Raw genomic sequence first — 22,563 nt, 5'->3', positions numbered from 1 at the left:
GAACTAACACCTCAAATATTCTGAGGTTTTATAGACATTAGCGTTTTAGAGATTAGGAGCGTCCTCACTCAAAACACAACAAACACGGCAGCTGCTGCCTTCTGTCTTCAAGGACTCAAATAGAATGATGACCCAGTGAGTCCTTTCTGTCAGTATGTGTGTGTGGCCACTTTATTAGGTACAGCAGCTCCTTAATGCAAACCACCAAGCACTTGACCGACATTTTCTTTAAATCACATGCAGACATGGCCAGGAGGTTTATTGTTCACCTACTAGACATCAGAATTGCCTCCTTTGTATGATGCAAGTGTCCGTGGGGCTACAAGTGGTGGCTCCCTCTTCTCTTAAACAGCTGTAGCCTCCAGAGTTTACTGTTAATGGTGCAAATAAATAAACCCACAGACTGGCAGTTCTTTTGTACTGAGATGTCAGAGAATGGCCAGATTTATTCAAGCTAACAAAACGCCACAGATATTCAAATAAATATTCTTGAGAAGAGACTGTCATGCAGAATGGTAACTCTAAAAGCACAGCACTCTGGACCTTGAAGTCGATAGGCTACAGCAACATAAGACCACAGAGGGTTCCATAAAAATTTGATTAAAAAAGTATCCTCCTGTTTGATAAAGAGATTTCTGCTGAGACATGCAGATGGTGTTGTGCTGTAAACCGTGTGGTGGCTTCAGTGGTACAAACTGCCAGAGGTGGAGCACATTATGCCTCTTAATTCCGACTTCTGCTCCATACCTCCACATTGTTGTTGAGCTGCTGACCATATTCACTCCTTTATAGCTGCTGTCCTACCATTTTCAAATTAATTCTTCCAGCAGGATAATGTGCCCTGTTACAAACCTCACACCACTTCAATGACCCCAGTTGTGATGAGGAGGCTCGCAGCATGAAGGTGTGGTTCAAGAATTTACAGGGTGTCTATTCTAGGGAGTCAAAACTTACCAAAATGTCTAAGCAATGTTTTGTGTACTCTGCTGAATGTTTGACAACAAACATTTGGTCTGTTCTGGTGGCAAAAGGGGGTCCACCTTAATACTAGATAAGTGGACAAATAAGAGGCAGTGGTATTCATATATTGTATGCGTGTATGAATAACTGTAACTGATTTAAGTTTTCTTATGTTACTGCTTCATGCCTGGTCTGATCACACTGGGACACCCAAGGGGACAGGCCCGTATTCATTCACGAATATGCCCTTTTGTATTAAGTAGGCCAAAGACCAACATGCTGAAGTACGACTGCAGCTTCCATGGCTCCTACACGTCTTTTTTCTTAGGTTCTCCACTTTAAAGTTGTGCTGATCAACCCCACAAATCTATGCAGTATATACTGTAAGGTAGAGATGGCCACAAGATATGTTAAAAAATTAAATGTAAATTTGCACATGACACAGAAAAATCCCGGACAAGATTTACAGTTTGTTTGTTTTTTTCTTCACCCAGTTCAATATGACAGACTCCCCCTAAGTCAGGCCACTGAGTTTGACATTACTTTTTTTGTATAGCGCAACCCTTGTGCCTGCTCTCCAGCACACAATCATGTGAAACTGTGACATAAACCACTTTAATATGCGTCAACTTCAACCGTCTCTCTTACTTGCAGAACCAGTTCCGTTTAACTGACTTTTATTGAGTACAATGAAATTCCGAAAGACAACAAAAGGACATTCACCCATCTGAGATACCATACTGTTCCCTGCACTAAAGACAAACTGCTCAAGCTTCAAATCATAAATAGAACAACAGATACAACAGCTTCATTGCACATCCCATCGCCTTTCAATTTTTTACTGGGGTTTTCGGAGATATCCATATGCTTTCTATAAAGAAGGAAAAAAGAAAACAAAATGACATTACTTCATATTCATATTAATAACTTTCCAAAAATTGTGAAATTCATTGAGGTCTTTTGCAGTAGTTTTACGTTTTTGTTTTGGAGGCTGTAGCCACCGCTGACCTAATCTTTACCGAGCAGTCTGTTCCTTTCTTCTTGGACTGCTGCAGACTCACCTTGTAATTTACATTCATCTCTCCTGAGTGCCTTAATTCGGAACTGTAAAAAAATGTTGAAGTCAAAGTGAAAACTTCATTCAAACTGAGACCCTCACTGGCCGTGACAGCCAGTTTTCTGCAGGTGCTTTATTTTGACAGACTGGGTGTGTAGTGTGAAAAGCAGCAGGCAGACCTACGCCAAGTTTAAACACTTCCAATCAATTCATTAGCTTCCTGAAGCCCCTTTGCCATTACAGAGTCACTAACCCAATGCAGAACACAGCCTTGGACAGGACACCAGCAGTCATGCTCACATGCACACCCATAGCTTACCTAGGAAACTTTTTTGGGCCTACAATAAGAGCCACAAAGAAAGAATACCAACTCTGGACCAAGACACTAAACCATACACAGAAACAAAATGCTAATACAATGACTTTGATGGGAAAAACTGAAGTAATAAAAAAATAACAGAACAAAACAAAATGACCAATACATTAGTTACACATTGTGACAGCTATGATAAGTTCTTGTAATCGGTTTGCCTCAAGGAACGCTAAGTGAATAGAGCTCCTGGAGTCTTATTTCTGTGCCATATGAAGTATCCACACTAGTGGCATCACAGAGAGGTAAGTCTAGATGGGCCCTTTGAAGTTGAGCTCTAGTTAGTGCTGTGTTCTGATTGGTGGATTGCGGGTTGAGTGGACACTTGCAGTTGTAACTTTGAACAAATCTTTGAAGGTCAGCTCAGCTCAGGACTGGACTGGCATCATTAGCAGAGATCTGCACCAAATACTGCTGTCATAAGACCAAAAGCAGAAGTCTTAAAAGCAGTTGAGAAGCTAATGCACTCCTCTTTGTCTGCCTTGTGTGTGTCAACATCACGTCTCCAATGTCACAACTGTTACATGGTGTGCAGAGCTGTCTGAGATGGCCCTGCTTTCCGCTATCTTTTTCTACTCAACATACCTTGTAATGTCCCTTTATATTTATTAGGCTTCTGTGTGGTTTGTTCTGGCCCCACATTGACTTTTAAATGGCTTTGTGTTTATTTATTTTATCTTGTGTTTATTTATCTGCCATCTTGAAGTGCAAATCTATTGAAATGACTAAACTTGAAAATGAATCCAAGTGACTATTCGGCTTCCAAAACCCACATTCATCCTTTTTACTTTGCACCATTTGCACCATTTTACATTTATTTGCTGAGCAGACGCTTTTATCCAAAGCAAATTACAAAAAAAAAAAAATTAACATAATCGTGTAAACATCAGTCTGTGGGACTGCTTGGGAGCTAGTGTTACAGGACAAGTTACAGAATTGATCATTTCAAGTGAAGATCTCATAACATAATTAAAGCTAGTTACAATTTCTAAGTTATAAAACCTAACACGTATTAGTTATACAGAAATTTACCAAACAAGAGATTCTTCAGACATTTCTTACACACCTTCAGGTAGTCAGCAGCTTGAATGGTGGTGGGCTGCTTGTTCCACCAGTCAGGAGCTACACATGAAGACTCTGGACTGAGACTGAGACTCTGGACTGAGATTTGATACCACACAGAGGAAAGAACACACAACACCACACAACAGCAGACCTGAGTGGTCCAGAAGAAGCATAACGCCTCACAAGTGGCTCCATATGTATGTATATATTTATATTATTTTGCAAATTTTCATACATAAGCACATAAATAAATGAATTATATAATACAAGTAAATAAAAACAATGTTATGTGAGCACAAGAGTTTAAATGTGCCATGAAATATACTTTTTGTTGCTTGATTCTTTAGATAATTAATTATTCATTTACTTATTTCATTTATTTATTTCAGAGACGCCACATGCAACATGGAATGCGGAATGAAATGAAAACTGCCATTTTCATCCCTCAAAGTTGAGAGGGTGAGCTCTAGTGAGTGCTGTGTTCTGATTGGTGGATCACTGGTAGAGTGGACACTTGCAGTTGTAACTTTGCACAAATCTATGCACCACAGGATCTCCAAAGCAAGGAAAGCACGGCTAAAGGGTGTGACTGTGTGTTTGTATACGGCTGATATGACTGCAAGAAAAAGTTGGACACGATTACAGCACAAAGCAGTGACATTAATGCAAGAAACTCGGGTGTCTGCATCTGATGTGTGATGACTGCCTATAAATGCAGAACATGGAGGTTTTTGCACTCTACTGCCAATTCACCAACAAAATCACAGCACTCACTACAGCCCATCCCCTCAACTTTGAGCGATGAAAATTAGTTTTCATTCCAAGCTGCATTTCATGTTTCATGCAGTGCCAACATTTTTTTAAATAATACATACATATTAAATAAAAACATATTTCATTACAAATTTAATTATTTATGCTCACATATTGTGCTTTTATTTATTTATGATCACATTTCACAACATTTTTATTGTTTGTTCATTTAACTTTGTCCAAAACAATACTCCATAATCAATAGCAAGCTCACATGTGAAAACCATAACATGTTAATGTTTCACAAAAACAGGAATTCATCACAGAAAGACCCAGAACTTTGAATTTAATTGCAGGTAACGTGAAAGACTAATGGCTGGTTTATACTTCAAGTTCAGAAGCCGTACACCCACGCATCATGGCTGCCACACGTTCTCAGTACTCATTTGAAGTGTCCTCTGAGCATGTCCTCAGAAATTAACGTGACAAGTACATGAGTTACAGTATTGTCAAGATGTCAGGGATGGGGTGGTTGGTGCAGTGTGTTTAAGATGAAACATGACGTTAGAGTCTGTGTTTACTGCCAACATGTGACAGCCTACAGGATCAATGGACATGCTTTGATGTTAATGAATGGTTTAATGCGGTGAAGCAAATCATCAAACTTAAATGCTGATATACAAATGTATTTGTGGTGCTTTTCTTCATCTATTTCTTGCATTGAATTCACACTATAACTTGGCATATAGACAAAACTAGAAATGTGCGTACGCCCAAAAAAAATCAGATGCATAAAACTGTGCGTAAGCAAAGTTGAACACACGCTCCCTTTATAAATTCCAATCAACGTGAATTTTAATGCACATTCACGAGTCTACAGCCCCACCCTGATTCCTCCCAGACTTCCCCTATTTGAATATGCAAATCAATATAAATAACTCTGTTCAGTGTTTTCTTAAAAGACAACAGAAAAAGCATATATAAAAGAGAAGAATTTCAGTGAATGTAAAATGGAGGTCCTGCTCAGTGAAGTGCAGGCAAAGAAAAACATGCTATTTGGTGTCTTAAGCAGTGGTATAAGACAAACGGAAATTGATAGAGTGGCACAGCGTGGCAGAGTCACTCAAAAGTTCAAGTTCAGAAAGTTTCACAGAGCTTGAAATAAAAAAGTTGTTGTCAGAGATGAAAGTCAACATGAAAAAGTAAGTTTCAGACCACCGTCTAAGTGTCAGCACCACTGAAGGGAGTAGCGGAATTCTGGGGCTCACACCGTTTTGAGCAGCAAGTTGTTGCAATTATTGGTGAGACACTTGTATATCTCAGAACAACATTATTGCATAGCACATAATTTTCACATCAATAGACTGGAAATGCTTTCTATGTATATAAGCAAATTCATTCTCTGAGGGTCGCCTATAGCAATGTATGTGCAGTTGACCACTCAGATTACATTTGGAAAACCGGACATGGCTGTGAATTGTGCTTTGATATTTGCCTGTTCAACCACAGTATAAGGAAATCTTATATATCTGGATGACAAACCGATAATACCATCCCATACAGCTGGCATAGCGTAACTCCATGATCACTGAGAAATACTTGATCGGTCAGCCAGTTCACATTGAAAATCTCCTGTGGCTAAAAACCTACAGGTGGATAGAACTTGCAAAGCACTAGGTAGAGCACAATTCCTTAAAGTCTGCCTTTGTGATACTGGCCCCAGTTCAGCACACAGCTCCAAGAGGACAGCTCTTGGGAAAAGAAATCAACTTAAAAGCCAGTCATCATCATGAGACAAGAAATCAGTATGATCTCTAAATACGCACTCTCTTCTAATTCTTCCATTTGCAGTGTCTTCTAACAACGCCAAAGCAGTCATGGTAGTTGGAATAGCTTGGCTATTCAGTGCACCATTATATTGTTACAATCAAGTGCTTTAAATTTGTAAATAATATGCAATTATTTTTGGTTTATTTAATAAATCTTGTGTCATGGATGTGAGTATAAAAAAGGAAGAGAACCACACAGAAACAGTAGCACCACTTTGACACAGGGTACCACGTATTTACAAAATCACGTGCGTACGCATGGTCTCAGGCTGCTGTGAATATGTATGTGGCATTATGCAAAGTTTAGTTTTTATACATCTCAACGTGAGCATGGAAACGGGCGTACCATTTATACACAAGGCCCAAGGTGTGTACTGCCATCGTATGCTCATGCCTCCTACTATCTTGTGCAGCCACTCCCATCCACTTGTGAAGGTACTGCTTACTCAGCCAGTCAGGCATGAACTGGGATGAATACAGATGAATGGACTTTATACATCACAATGTATGACAGAAGTTCAGAAATAGAACCACATCTGCATGTGAGCACCCTTTGAGATAAACATTCAATCACAAGAAATGAAGTCAAACTGCTTTTGAACATAACGCTGCTGAAACTGAATATTACTTTCACATGTGGACATGGCAATAATGATGCAGTGTGAAGCCTGTCAAACCACTGTAGTATCTGTAAGTTTCTGTTTCACAGTCTAACATATTTTAACAAGTCCATTATATTAGTAGATAGTTATTTTATTGTATTAGAACCTGGCACAGTTATTAATACCAGTTTGTCAGGAGACAGAAGCCAGTCAGCTTGTCCTGTACAGGCCACATTGCACTGTATGTCTGCTACTTGCTCCAGCATTGCTTCTATTTTAGGGATGACATCCTGCTAGCAGCTGGGAGGAAATATCATTCTAAAAATGCCACTGGTCACTTTGGTTCCATTGTTAAAGTTACAAGGGGACCACTAATACCATTGCCTCCTAATAATCACAAGAGTGGACTCAAGTCCTACATATGAGTGAGCCGATAGAAACCTGAAACTTTTTTAAAATGATCTCCTTTAAATATTATAATTTATACTGAAAGATCAAATGTGAATAGAAATTGCAGTGCGGTGGTTAAGGTTACAAATGGCTGGTAACTACTGCTCCTGACTTACAGCTTAGCAGTCTCGGTTCTAGCTGAAGTTTGCATGCTCTCCCCACATCGGTGTAGGCTTTTTTCTGGGTATTCCTGCTTTCTACAGTATGTGCATTCCTCTGAATAGTGAGTCTAAAAAGGGAATATTTTGGATAGTGTGAAGTATTGGCAAACCTGAAATATGTAGGTTAGAAAATGAAGAGTTTAGCCAAATAAAAGATGTAAATATAAATGCATCAATGCTCCACTCACAGAGTCACTTTCACTTGTTTACAAAGATTTCATCCATCCATCCATCCATTTTCTAAACCGCTGAATCCGAGCACAGGGTCACGGGGGTCTGCTGGAGCCAATCCCAGCCAACACAGGGCACAAGGCAGGAACCAATCCTGGGCAGGGTGCCAACCCACCGCAGACAAAGATTTCACTACAATACTATTTCCTTCCTGAAATAAATTCAGTCTAGGGTGTAGATTATTCTATTATTATGAACTATTCAGTTCATTAGACCAAATCCAAACACTTTGAACATTTAAATGTAAATAATCATAAAATGTAAAAGTGTGTAAAATTACCTTAACTGACAGTATTTACCCAATATTTTGATACACGTTAGACTATCATTCTGATGAAATTAAAATATGAGACGGCCATTTATATAATTAACAAGTAACTTTCACTACTGTGAATTGAGGAGGCTTTGCAGTGCTGAAGCTGGATCAAGATGGGGTAAAATGATGCCTGATGTGATGTGAAGAGGCTACAAGAAGAAGAGTCCTCAAGAAGAGTCCTGGCCAACATTCAGCTGTACTGTTAACTACAATAGTACTGTCAACTACATGCACAATGAACATTGGGGTCTAACTATTGTGGCTTAATGAGGTGATATAAAATTTGAGGTATTTCACATTGAACTCTAGTGGAGTATTCAGTGAAGACTATTTTTATTCTCTTCAACGTATGTGGAAATAATCACTTTGAATCAACCAGATTTTAAACAGACATATCAATATGTGACTGTGGCTGCTTCTTTTCATAACCACAGATGAACTGGTAACTTGCACCCTTGTACTCAAAACATAGATGTATCACAAAGATATTTGAAAAGAAAGAAGGCAGGGTCTGAGAAATACTGATCTGACCTGGTCCACAACTCCAGTTAATAGTACAGCCGACAACAACCTCCCCCCCACCACCACCACCACCCACATAAACAAACAATTGTGGAAATGATCAGTGAGGGCACTAAGAGGTCATAACAGGTTTTATTAACAGAAAGTACTGCCATCTAATTACGAATTTGGATGAAAAAAAAAATGAAGGCCCTCAAGAAGCTAACTTTAATTGGTCATCTGTTGGCTCTATTTGCATCTCTTTATTGTTTGGTTGCTGGTTAAAGAAAAACGAGCAATTTAGAGTCCTCACTCTTAAAAAAAGTTAATTAGTATTAAGGCAAAAACGTTTGCTCCATTTTTAGTACTAACTGGTTACTAAAACCAACATTGCGGCCCTGTTATGTTCAAAATCTGGTACCTGTGATTTAACAACAGGAATTAAAAAGCAGAGCTTGATATACTCCGGGTTTCTTCCAATTATCCATCAGTTTCCAACAAAGAGTGCCAGAATCTATACTGACAGCACTGACTGCAAAGCAACAAGTAACCCTGGATGCACATTTGTTTATTGTATTGTGGTCTATTATCTGGAAGAGTGGGTAATTTAGAGTAAAAAACATTTTAGAACCTCCACTTAGCTCTAGTTGTCCTTTTTATGGTAATAGAATTATTTTTTAATGAAATAATGAAGGACCTCTTTGGCTTTCAACAACTTTTTTGTAACTGCTCAACCATCTGGAATTGGCAGTCCTTCTACATCCCAGGAATACAGTGATGATTCAGCGGTAGGATAGAAGTGGGTGGCTGAGTCAGCGTAATGTGATAAGACGATAGCAGGCAGTCTGTACTGAGTAGCAGCGGCTGAAGCCCATACATCAATTGAGCTATGAGAAGCTGTCACTCGAAAAGGCCAAGTAAGGGATCTGAGCACGAGCAACATCTTATCGTGAACAAATAGGGCTTGTTTTTCAATGCTCTTCTTTTTAAGGGTTCAATTCTGCTTTCGCATGTGGTTTGCAGAGTTAAGATCTAGCCTCCAAGCATATGTTAAAAAAATTTTATGACTTTTTATATACCTGCAAAATAAATGATGTATTTTTTCCAAAGTTTCCTTAAACATAGGCAGGTTTATACCAGAAGACAGTGGAGAAGAAATTTACATTTAGACTCCACTTCATATAAAGAAGCTTGCTTGATCTGAAATTTGTCTTGTGATGATAGGCCCTTTGAATAATACTATATAAAATAAAAAACAATTGGCAGATGGAGGTATTTACTACAGGGCTGCACTGGCACTGACAAGAACAGCATGGTGGAGCATGCCATTATACTTACCTTAGTAGCAACACAACATCATTGTCATTTGTAGAGGTAGGATGGCTTATCTATACACTATAACTAGACCTGTGTGCTTTGCAGTTTCAAAATGACCTTTACTACCACATCTAATAAAGTTGCATGAGATTTGACTCTCAATTCTGCATCTAAGAATATCGTTTTTACATTCATGACTATGTTGTACAGCAGCTGCTTACCATCCACTATTGTGGTGTTCACAAAATGTAGTCCGCATGAGATAAAAAACTGCACACACTGTACCTTGCTACCCTGACTTTCTCAGATTTCTTATGAGGATGTTTTCTGTGTGTAATGGGAGTCACATTGAATGTTCTAACCTCTTTGGTATAGTCTTTAAAGAGCACTAATAGTGCATTGTAGGTAACGTAACAATCCTATTATTACCAGTAGGATTTTATTTTTAATATTCTTAACACTTAGACACTCATTTATGTACTTTTGAAAATCACTAATCTCTAATCTAAAGTAGAGTATGACAAAAACTAAAATGACTGGGAATCTGGGCTGAAAACAACACTAGGAGCCATCTGGTTGACATGTTTATCAGTAAAATCACTCAGAATGTACATGTGTACAATCAACAATACATCAAGAGAATGATGCAGTGTTAAAAGGAAATGCAGATGTAATTGGTGCTTGAGATTTTATCACATGCAGAGGATTAGTTTCTTTACTGACCTTATTAGACACAGATGGTATCTTATTTGCTTGGAGGTGGCTGGGTAGCTAGCAGATGGAGATGGAGTTTAGATGCAATTCATACACAGATGGTCATAACAATACAAAATCCATGCAAAATGATCAGAACAAATGGATAACAGGAGACGATATTGCATTTCCATGAGTTATCAGACAGGATAGTTAATTATTAGTTTGTGGTTTAATAAAGTTCTGGTTTCAATGCAACATGCCCATGCAAACTTAACAACACTGCAATCTTAATTAGAATTCTGCTAAAAATTCTAAAGAAATATTTGTAAAAAAAATTTGCACACCATGCAAAAGTCTTAAGGCTACAGGGTCCTCTCTCTCACCCCTTTACCGACATGCTTGGGCAGAGATGGACTACACCAGGCTAAATGGCCTCCTCTAGTGTCATTAATTGCACTCCTCCTTATACCAGTATAAGGATTCTTGTATTTTCTCTATTATGCTTTTTTATTTGCAAAGTGAGTTTGTTAATAACTGCTGCATCTTACTGTTTCTTTACTTAAACAATTTAGTTCCTTCAGTTATATGATGTAAATATATACTATAGTTGAACAGTTCCAACATGATGGTTAGAAGAATCTGACCCTATATTGCTTAAAATGCATGATGGGGTACTCTTTTGGCAAATAACATGAAAAGAGTGTAACATCTCCGTCACCCCATCACTTGACCAATTAAACCCCATTAGTCTTTAAATTCATTATGCTGGAGATGCTAAAAGTACAAGGTTAAAAAGAGAGGCTTGCATATCCACTTAGCTTGCAGAAACAGTCTGGCAGGGGTAAAGTCTTTCTTCACTCTTGGCCTTGCTATTTTAAGCAGGGTTAAATCCACCTCTTAACTCAATGTGTCATGATCAGAAAGCCATTATACTGTGTGAATCTGTAAAGCACACTTGATAGCACATAAAGTCTCTTGAGGTAGTGTCATCCAGGATAGAGACTAGATGAAGTATGTTTACAAGTTCTCTGTACATTTTTACTTCAGACCTTGAATTCATAAATACTGCTATTTTTAAAATGTTATCTAGTTACTTTTTGATCTACAGCATAAGAAATGTAGAGAGGTTAAGGGGTTTTAATTGTTTTTGTTATAGACATTAACAGAACTGAAAACTGGGCTTCAATTGACTCACCTGGTTTATTCAAGTTTACATAAAGAAAAAAAATAGCTTTTGTTAATTTACTTCATTCATATTTATAATTTTGACTACAAACCACACATATTGATTCTGTTATGATACTGCATTTAACACTTCCTGAACTATAACAGCGTTTTAATATCAGAGCAGTGCAACTGACAACTTTATGTGACTTTTTGCAGATATATATTTTTATAAACACAAGAAAAAAATAGATATTGTAAATATACCATATGTTCCTTGAAATATAGCACATAATATAGAAATCAAAGTGCCTTTGAACATATTAAGCTGCAGCTAAATATAAATAAATGTACACCTCTGTAGTTACAGAAACTTGATGTTTTCCAGGTTCCTTTTCTAATTTGCCTTTTGCAATACCATATGCAATAACAAATAAGAATAAAAATGCAAAATAATTAAAATTAGCAATGATATATACTTTATATCAAATAAAACTCTTCATTGAATAGAAAGACTTGAGCATCTCTGTGTTATTTATTTAAGGCTTGACAGCATTCCTGTGACTCCTGTGATTACTGGCAGTGGTGCACTACACTAAGGTTCAAGTGATATTCTCCCTTCAAATCTTCCCAAACCAAGAGCTTGGTTGCAGGTTTCATTCCGGACAACTTCTTAATCAATGACAAATTCCTTAATAAAAGGATACACAATCTACTATTTATAATTTTTGCTTCTGCAATACATCATTCAAAAATGTACTGACTAGATGGTACAACAAACCTGTTGTATTTTTTAGAGTTTGTTCCTTATCCACCAGTTCTTTATTATTATTTTGATGCTGCCACAATACACTCAGCCAGCTTCTCGCCCTCCCCACCATCTCAAACAGAATTAAGGGGTTTAAGAATATGATGAAAATGTTTGATTTACAATGCAAAAAGCGGTTCAAGTAATGATAGACTATACAGATATTCTACCTATTCTGCATCTCCTGTAAATGTGTGAAAGTACAGCATACTGGCAACTGGATTCTCTTCAAAAATCAAAAGCAAAAGGAAGCTGCAAATACCGCAAGTATCTGATGTTTGTAGAATAAATAAAAAATGTGGAATTTGGCAGGAATATCATATATGAAAGTTTTAGGATAAATCTGGAACTAAGGAAGCATGTAACATCCAAACAGCTCAAGTAAAGGCAGGAATTTGCAAGATTAAAAGATAAACTGGAATAAAAATAAGAATTTATAGTATTGTGATTCTGCCTCCCCAGGGATGTAAACTATGTCTCTCATACCACATCTTACTTAAACCTAGAAAGGAATAACAAATTTTGAGACAAACGATATGTTAAGTGTCTATTTTAATGCAGACTTCCTTCCTACTGTCAAAATTGTCTGTTGGTAATATATGACAGCTAGTGAGGAAGTGTTGTTGAGATCATTTGGTTTCAAGTCCTGCTTGAATCAGGATTGAGGAAGGCTACTTACCTTTCACATCCAGTTTGCAATTAACTGCTGCCTCCCCATGGACATTGATGGCTTTGCACGTATACACCCCTCCATCAAATGGGCATGGTTTCCGAATTTCTAGAGTGCACACACCCTGGCTGGAAATCTGCATAAATTTAGGATCGTCCCTAATTTCCATCTGATTTTTCATCCACACAATTCTGGGCTGGAAGCATAACAAACAAACAAATAAGTCAATGAAAACATGCTGCATGAAAGTTATTGTTAGAGGGAAAACAAGTTAACCTCTTTAAATTGCTTGACATGTTAATTACTTAGACCTAGATGATATATCCAAAGAAAAAAGTAAAAAAAAATAATAATTTTAAATAAATTCACTTAAAAATTTGCAATGGCTGTCAGACATTGTAATAGAATCTCTAGCCCAGGGGTGCCCACACTTTTTTGGCTTGCGAGCTACTTTTAAAATGACCAGGTTGAAATGATCATCCTACTTTAAAAATTATATATATATACTGAGTACACTTTATACATAAAATATATGTTGTCGTACCTTTCATAACTGAATAACCTTAATGGCACAATAACAATTCAATACATTTATGGGCACTACAGTATTTGGATTTAATAAATTTCCTGTGGGAAAAGGCTGATTCACATAAATAAGTAGAGCCGAATAATGCAGTCAAGGAGGTAGCACATTTCCTCATGTTTGGGTACTTTTCCTCTGTGAGTAAGTTCCCAAACTGTCCAAGAGCCCCAGACTTCAGCTGAATGTCATCCTGTAGTGTCAAAGTCTCATCCTCCACTGTAGAGGAGTTTTAGGTGAAACAGTGTTGCAATTTTTGATACGGGTGAATCACCCTCAACATCTTCCCTAAATGGATAGCACTTAAATGTAGCGATTGGCTCAAGTAAAGCTGAGTCTTGAAACCGTCTGTCAAAGTCTGACAGGCAATTTTCAATCTGCTCTGTGTAGCGAATGCTGTCAAGTTGCGCACACGCATACGCTACAGAGCAGATTGAAAACTGCGTCTCCAGCTCTTTGGAGGTTTTGGATGTTCCCCAAATATCACCTGGAACGATGCTTCGGTGTGTCTGCCTTTGCTTTTGAATTCAGTTGAGTGAAAAATGATGCCTGTCCGATTAACTGCGATTTTAGTTTTTATGAACAGTTCGAAAGTGCCTTTCCACATTTTCTTCTTTGGAATAGCAATGATAGATTGACAGATCAGACAAACGCACTTCGAATGTGACACTGTGAGAAAAAAATCTTCTTCCAATTCTACATCCAGCCCTTACCCTCCCCAAACATTTTTTTTTTAAATCCCTTCTTTAGTCGATATAAATTGGAAGGCTAACTAGATCACTTAGATAGCCGGAGTTTTGCAGTAGCTCGCGTGTTTGATCGTGTGTGCAGGATGACCAGTGTGTTTGAAGAAAGGAGATCTCAGACTTTCCGCCCTGTATGTCAATCAAGTGGCAATTGCCATAGGGAGGATATATGATAGACTAACGTTTAAAAAAAATTTTTTTGAATGTATCGCAATCTACCTGCACTACCTTTGCGATCTACTGGTCGATCGCAATAGACGTATTGGGCACCCCTGCTCTAGCCTTTATAAAACATGCTAAAACCTGAATTATTGTAACAAATCAGTTTTCAGTTTTACAGTTTACAATTTGGATAAAGAAAGGAGTCAATTATGGAACCCCCACTGTGGGCACAGCTGTGTTGCCATAGACATAATTTTTCTGTTCAGTTATTATTGAACCCTTTTGACAAGAAAAACAGGCGCGAGATTAGATTTAGAATTTTTTCACTGCTGTCTTTTAAGGACAAAAATGCCAATTTAGGAGATATTGTTCCCTTTTTAAGTAAAATGTATTACTGCACATGAAGAAACCCCTACTTTTGTAGAGTGTATGAATTAAACAAAGTAATGCTCCTTTCTATGCATATATGTGGAGAGGGACTGCCCAACGCCTGCCTCAGCTTAGATTACATTAACTTATTTAAGAATTTTATAGTAACGAAGAAAGAATCCAAAAACCCTGGCACTCTGCTTTAAAATGGGAGGCAACAGTTGGCATCTTTAAAGTAGCAGATTTACCAGGCTTTGCCAATCACTAAATGGAAACTTACCTTGTTTTAAATAAGGAAGAGCTGCACAAGCATAGTAACAGAGGGGGTTTGGAGCAAAAATCGTTATGCAAACTAAATTTTAATCAAAATCTGGAGGCACTAAATTATTGTGCATTCTGACTACACAAAGTCAAGATACAGATACGCCAGATAATGAAGGTTTCTAAATGTATTCTTTTTTATATAAATATGAGTTATTTTTTACTTTATCTTTTGCAATGAACAATAACATAGTTAACTCTTCTAATTCCTTTAGAAGCTTTATTTATTTACAATTTTAAAATAGTTTTATATAAATTTAGCAAACAACTGTAGAGTTTACTGCAATAATAGTTAGAACAGTAGACTTGTGACTATTTTTGAACTGTCTAAAGCTGAAGCCATGTAACTGGTGTAATTTAATTTTTTTTGCTTCATATCTGAAACTAGGCATCACAGTGGTACAATGGTAGCACTGCAGCCTTGCAGAGTTTGATCCTGGGTTCTCGCTGCATGGAGTTTGCATGTTTTCTCTGTGTCTCTGCTGGTTTTCTCTGGATGCTCCCACTGTTCTCAGACATGCAGGTAAGGTGATTAGGCAATGCTAAATGTGTCCTTGTGTGTCTTTTGTTATGTGTGTGTGTTAGCCCTTCAATGGACCCACCCTGTCCAGTTTTTGTTCCTACCCTGAGCCCTATGCGAGCTGGGATAGACTCCAGCACACCCCTGTGCTTTTTAGCTTCAAAGAATTATGAAATGGAAGAATAGTTTTTTGAATCCAGATACTTGAAAGTTGAAAATTTGAAGATTTAAGAAGCAACAGCAACTTAAATATTGGGGGTACCAAAAGAATGGCTGCATCTGACAGGTAATGCACAAAATGCTGGTGCCTGTGAGAGAAACTCTAAATGAGAGTGGCCCAAATGAAATGGGCAAAATGTAAACAAAACAATGGTAAAAAACAACCATAACATCAAAATGACAATGAAATTAAGACATTTTTACAAATTTTGATTCTGCATATTTAAAAACCATACAGAAAAACAAATCACTAGATCATTTGCCTGAATGTTTCTCGCAGCATAAAATGCTAATAATGTTACAGAATGGAAAAAATCAAAGGGAAACAACTTCAGGAATCTTTTATTTTGACATGGTGTTCTATCTTGAATAAAACGGATTTTTATTGAGAATGATTTCTTATTCTCCTGGACCAAAGTCGTACGTTCTTAACAAAACTGAGTCTCAATAACCAGAAAATACCAAACAAAATTAATTGTCTGTAACGCTCTTTATATCCAAATTCAAAACAAGAAAAAACGTCAAACTTTTAAACAAAGGCTCATAGTAAATACAGTTCTGATTCTTTAATTTCTGAAATAAAAAATAAACTCCAGAAAGGATGGATACATGGTCCAAGAAGAGCCCATCATAACAAACAGTCAGAATGCAATCAAGCAGGCTGTTTTCCATTTTTTTTTAATTTAACACCTAATCCACTCCCCCAGATGCTATCCTCATTAGTGCTATATGTTCTTGGAAGGGATTGAGTATTCCTATGCTGCTCATAATAGGGTCTGAGACTCCATAAGCCTTGTCACAGTGTGGAGTTCTTTTGAACAAGTGTTAACTGCACTGTGTAATTCAAATGCTTCAGTATTTCCACAGCCTGACCTTACCTTTCTCAACATTAATTAGAAAATAATTTACTTGGCCTTTATTACATCTCAGCTGGATTAGTGCATTTCTCACCTATACTGTTTAAAAGGAAAAAGATTAATAGACTCAGACTGGTAATGGCAATGCTGCTCCCAGTTTTTTGACTCCTCACCTGGCCCAGTTTATTCTATGATCCCAAATTAATTTTATGACTTTGTTATTGAAATCAACAAGTTTGCCAAACATGCTTATTCATACAAATCTAATGAGACAGATATCCTGTAAAGTAATTAGATACAATTAGAGTCTGATCCAGGGTAGAAAACAAAGGACACTAAAGTAAGGAAGGCCATGACCTGAATTTAAAACACAGACATACAAACAAAATTAATTTTGCCACCATACAAGATGTACATCCTACATACTTTGCCAAAAGTACAGCTGTCAGGTGCTCCATACTGACATTTTTAGCTAATCAAGCTCACCCAGTGATGTGACTTCTCCCTTAAATAGAACTCAAGTATTTAGAAGTGTGTCTACAACTGCAAAGCTGGCAGGGGGGCTTTTTCCCTTCAGTCTTGCCCTGATGACAGATGCAGCAGTCTCTCTTTGCTTGCACACATAGTAGCTGTGTGCACAATGTCATTTGTCATAATGTGTTATCTAATTCCATTGTTTTAACACTCTTTTTAGCAGATAACATAATGCCAAAATATGCTTTCAAGATAGGCTCTGATCCCCTGGGTGCACTCAGCTAATTGCGACAGTGGGAGTTCTCAATTCTTGTAAAGAACACTCTGTCTTATTCCAGACTATGAAACATTTATTACAGACTGACTGCTGATGATTAGCGCTGATTGAGAACACTGAAATCAAGCTGATCCTAAAGTGTAGCATGGCTGTTTACCCTGGCACTGCTCCTGGGTTCTCACTATTCTTTTAACACTCACATCATAAAAACATATGGGTTAAGCAAACTGAGATCTTTAAAGTCGTCTGGTTTTGATATATGCGTAAATATGATAATTTAAGGATGTTGCCTAGTTCTGGTGCGGCTCTTGATGCTATAGAGTTTAGATCTGACTCTGCAATGGTTCAGGTTCAGTAACTGGATGGATATATGTTTTTTGATATTCTGCTACATTCTAGTTCACACTCACACCAGAAACAATCACAAGAAAAAAGTGGTTCAGTGTTTTTAAATCAATGCGTTATGCTCGTCAGGTCTCTAAGTTAGCCCCAGTGTGAGTGTGTTTGTAGTGCATCAGTCTATCCTTGAGTTTACTCATGCACACATCTGTTTTGCTTTCAGTTGTGGCAAAACTGGGCCCAGTCTCCAGTAAACCAGTACTGCAATAAATGGGTTTAAAAATTGGTTGGGTAAGTAAAAGTTGTACTTGTTAATAGGGTTAAGCACAGAGACTTTAATATGTGCTTCATGATTTGAGATGTTAATTCTGTTTTACCTGGGCATGGAACAAAAGGTACATGTCTGATATATAATTGTTATTATTATACATTCATTTACTGTGATTTTTTGGACTGAGTGGACTTTTGAGGTTTTTAGATGGCTTGCTCTGGTTATCTTATAAGCCATACCAAAACATATGGCAGGCTTGGCAGTGTAAATAAAACTCTCCTATTCTCTCCAACAAACCTGGGCTTAAGTGAAATAAGTCAACTGAACTGCTGAAAAAGGAAAAACAGATTTAGCATGTGGAGATTCTAAAATATCTTCAGTATAAAATGTAAAGGGGCACAAGACCTTTGAACTACAACAGCTGTGGAAATTGGACTCCAGTGTGCCAAACTGTTACAAGCTGTCACTGAGTGTCTCTCCAGTTGCTTTAACAGATAGTTGTATAGAACTAAAAATAAAAAATAAAAGAGACAGCCACCTCTTTAGACTCCACAAAAACTACTTTCAAGATAGAAACGTATTGAATTGGAAAGGGAAGAAAATCAGGTTAAACCTCACACCAGTGCATCTAGTCAGCCAAGGCATGCAAGACCTTTATCACTCAATCAATTTTAACATCTGATATGAATTATGCATAAGTCAACTTGTGAAGTGTTAACCTATTGTGTTATGCTATTTCTGAGACTAAAAATATACCAATAAGAGAGATTTGGGCGCAGAAAAACCAGAGATGTGGTGGCACCAAGCAAAAAAGAGTCATGCTGCTCAATTTGATAGTCTAGGTTAGCTCCATGGTCCATGGCAGCTGGAAGCCAGTACAGTCGATAACATGTCCAAGAATGAGATGGGCAAATGAGTACACACATAGTCAGCAATGGTAGATGCAGAAGTGTTTCACTGCTTTTATCAAAACTAACAAGATGCCAAATAGTGCAGTGCTCTTCCATAAATAAATAATCCATAAAATGAAGTGGTTGTGGAGATTAAAAGTAAGCAAATAAATAAATATATCCATAAAAACAAAGTAAAAATCCAGGTAGATCTTCATTAAACCCTGAACCCCAGTGCATCACTCTAAAAATCAGTGTCTCCTCTGCTTATCCTGTAAGTGCCCTACAGTACAAGAAGATGCCCGCTGACAGATGCACTCAACAATCAAAATCCAGCTTGTGTCCCTCGCTGTCATTCATTGTCCTTACAAAAGGAATCCCACGGGCCCTGCTGCTACTTTTGCCGCTATTCCCCACCATCTGCCGAAGCCTACTCCAAGTTTATGGGTCACTCCTGTTCCGTAAAGTGCTCAGCAGGAGAATCTTCTTCAGCTCCGTTGTGTGGTGGCCACATGCACCTCCCTCTGAAGCTCACTCCTGACCACTTACCTCTCCACCTGCTCAGAGGTGTAAAATAAACCACTTGAGTGATCTTCCCTTATATGCATGTGAATACGCGATCAGGCTGGCTCCTAAGGATCCTGCAGTTGTGCCTGTTGATGGACATATCCTCTGGCTACAGAGACTCCAAAAGCAGAAAAGGAATTGGTTTTACGAGTCAAAGCACTGTGGCTCTGGGTCGTTTTTTAAAAGATGGACGTCTCCTGATGAATTTTAACCTAAATCTTATGGATTTATTTATGGTTCTATTAATTAATTGACTTTTTAACCTTTATTCAAGACACTGTTTTTATCCCAGATTGATTTAATATAATGGATGGAGCACTGCGCTTTTTGAACAATTTGTTTTGTCTCAATAAAAGTACTAGGCACTTTATTACACTTTACTCTTGCTTGTTTGCGTCCTCATTGCACAGCTCATCTTCAGTTATGACTATTGACGGTCCCAGGTGCAAGGAGTGTGGTAGCTGCAACCAACCCAGACTGTCAAAAAGTGATACATATAGCATGACATACTGTTAAAAATGTAACATTCATTATGGCCATTGACAAAAAATGGTTAAGCATTTTCAGTTCTGCATTCAAAAAATCCATATAGCAATATTGCTGTGCACAGGCTTTCCTATAATTAAATTGCTAATAATAAACCTGCTAAATCTGACAGCAAGATCAGTACATACACACAAGACCATTTGAATGTGACTTATTAAATCTGATAAGAACAATTGGGAGTATTTTTTTCTTTCTGCATCCAAATTTTCAAACTTGATTATCATATTCTGATCTCAAAAGCAAACCATTAATCAAATTATAAAATGAAAATACAATTATTTCTTATGATGTTTACCTCATGAGAGGAAAAAGGTAGACAAAAATTAGACCATACCAATGATATATGACAAAACAATTGATCGTAAAGAGACCTAAGGCACATATAAATTTGATAGAAGAAACTCTGTGACACCACCAAAGTGTATTTGCATGAGAGTTCATCATGACAACAAATCATCTCAAAACTGCATCTACATGTGACACACAAGAGAGCACAATTTACTTGTAAGACAATTAAAAGACAGTAGTCACTTACTTTGGGATTGCCCCGGACAGCACATAGAAGCTTGGTACTGTAACCGATAGTTGCTGATCGATCCTGCAAAGCCTGTGTGAATTTGGGAGCCTCAGAGAAATTATGATCTTTATATTCGGGTGGCTTGTAATCAATACCTGTAATGTGATAAAGAGTATATAATGTATCTGAAGGCACAATACACTAAGTACAAAAAAAGAGGTTTTTGTTACAATGAATATGTTTCATCTTTCCTCTACTATTACTAAACCTAATTCAACCAGAAAAGTCATTAGTTGTGCAGAAAATCAATCGAAAAACACCTTTATAATAGTCTCATTTAAGTAATGTTTGCAAAGTATAAGCAGCTTATTCCGATAATATAGAAGTGTTTTATAGATTTTATACATTTACATAACATACTAACAAAAGAATAACCCCTATTATAAATTAAAAGGAAGGTGTACTTACATATAAACATAAATATATCAAATAACTTTTAAATTAAATATTTTATTAAAAATTCCTTTGGATTGATGAGTTAAACACAGTAGAAATTGTCTGAAAAGAACAGAATAGGACATCTAAATGCAAAAGAGGACAACATTTGCTGAAACAGGAATTAAAAACGACTGCTATTTGGAGCAGAATTTGCTTTTATTGCCCAGAGCAAACAACCTGATTTAAATAGTAAGCAATTTGTTTTAGGGAATATGACCTGGCAAATATTGTCAATATTTAAAAGTTTTGCAAAATAGCAGATATTGATTTAAATATGGAAAGGCTGTTATGGGACCAGGCAGAAGCAGTATCTAAATACTGTATGTCTGTCAGAGTTGCAGGGGCCTGTTTACATCGATCACAAGTAGGATCAAAATCTTGGAATATGCAAGCCAATCTTACCTGGAAGAAGTGTATACAATGTAAACTCTTAAACTGCATGAAGGAGTGTCTGATACTGACAGAAGATGAATGACTGTAGCGGAGAACCTTATTACACTCCTTATCCAAATGCTGTACTTCAAGTTTGACTCCCACACACTCATCTGAACAGATCTGAATATAATCTGTAGATTTGACCCCTGAAATCCATATTACCCTGAAGTATTATAATTAGGAAAGAAAGTTCCACCAAGGGAATCCTTTTCTCATGGGAAAGGATGTACCTTTAGTGTGGAAAAAAACACATATCTATAAATAGCATTTTAGGAATGTAATATTTTCAGGAAAATTACTCAAATGAAAAAAAAAACTTATTTATAGTCAAATCTTTTATATGTTTAATTGGGTTTTGTGCCTTATCCTAAAATCTACATTCTCCAAAAAAGAACATAATCGATGTGGAAAATCAATAGATGAAATATCAATAAACTGTAGAACAAAGCATTTTCTAAACTGGAAGCATTCTAAATGACTGGCAGTCCAGGGAATTAGTGTTGAAAGTGCTATTAGAAATTGATAAAAAGGAGCAGTGTTAAGTAGAATAAGGAAGACAGCAAAGAAGCTACCTTCATTTGCACATGCTCAGGAGTAGCAGTGGTACTTTTAACAGTATGTCAGACATCTAAATATTTGCCATTATTTACATTTAATATTTGCCATTAAAAACAAATTAAATTAAATTAAAATTAAATTAAAATTAAATTGTAAAACAGAATATACAAATGATTGTTGACAAATATAATAAGGCAAAATTAGCTATAGTATGAAAATTACAGGTTATGGTACCTTTTATCCCAATAGAGCATTACAAGTAGTGGGCCATAATCTATTATGCCACATTACAGTTTTACAAGAACTTCACTTTTTCAAAGTGGCACAATAATACTCCAGAGTCCTAGATGTCAATTCTAACCATGTCAATATCTCTGTTGGGTTTTCATGTTCTCCCTATGTTTTCAAAGGTTTTCATCAGATGCTTTGCCTTTTTCCCCATATCCCAAAGATGCTGGTTTGTTAGA

The 22,563-nt window shown here is 37.1% G+C and overlaps 1 protein-coding gene across 4 annotated transcripts in view; it reads right to left on the bottom strand.

Annotated features, from left to right (window-relative positions):
- Nucleotides 1-1,590: 1,590 nt before the first annotated feature.
- Nucleotides 1,591-22,563, bottom strand: part of mybpha (myosin binding protein Ha) — a 41,367-nt gene continuing 20,394 nt past the window's right edge. The window contains exons 8-12 of one of the 4 annotated variants that reach the window (XR_005633052.1): nt 20,624-20,760; nt 12,960-13,146; nt 10,336-10,383; nt 2,022-2,064; nt 1,605-1,831 (exon numbers count right to left, since the gene is read on the bottom strand). Coding sequence is in view for 3 of the 4 variants with exons in the window: in XM_039748746.1 (XP_039604680.1) it covers nt 1,791-1,831; nt 12,960-13,146; nt 20,624-20,760 (365 nt within the window). In the remaining variant the exon portion in view is untranslated. Of the gene's footprint in view, nt 1,832-2,021; nt 2,065-10,335; nt 10,384-12,959; nt 13,147-20,623; nt 20,761-22,563 lie in introns of all 4 variants that reach the window. The other 3 variants (XM_039748747.1, XM_039748748.1, XM_039748746.1) reach the window with 3 other exon arrangements.

This window comes from Polypterus senegalus, chromosome 3 (assembly GCF_016835505.1).
Source record: "Polypterus senegalus isolate Bchr_013 chromosome 3, ASM1683550v1, whole genome shotgun sequence".
NCBI lineage: Eukaryota > Metazoa > Chordata > Cladistia > Polypteriformes > Polypteridae > Polypterus > Polypterus senegalus.
The sequence above is the reverse complement of the archived record's forward strand: the minus strand, read 5'-3'. Positions and strand labels throughout refer to the sequence as shown.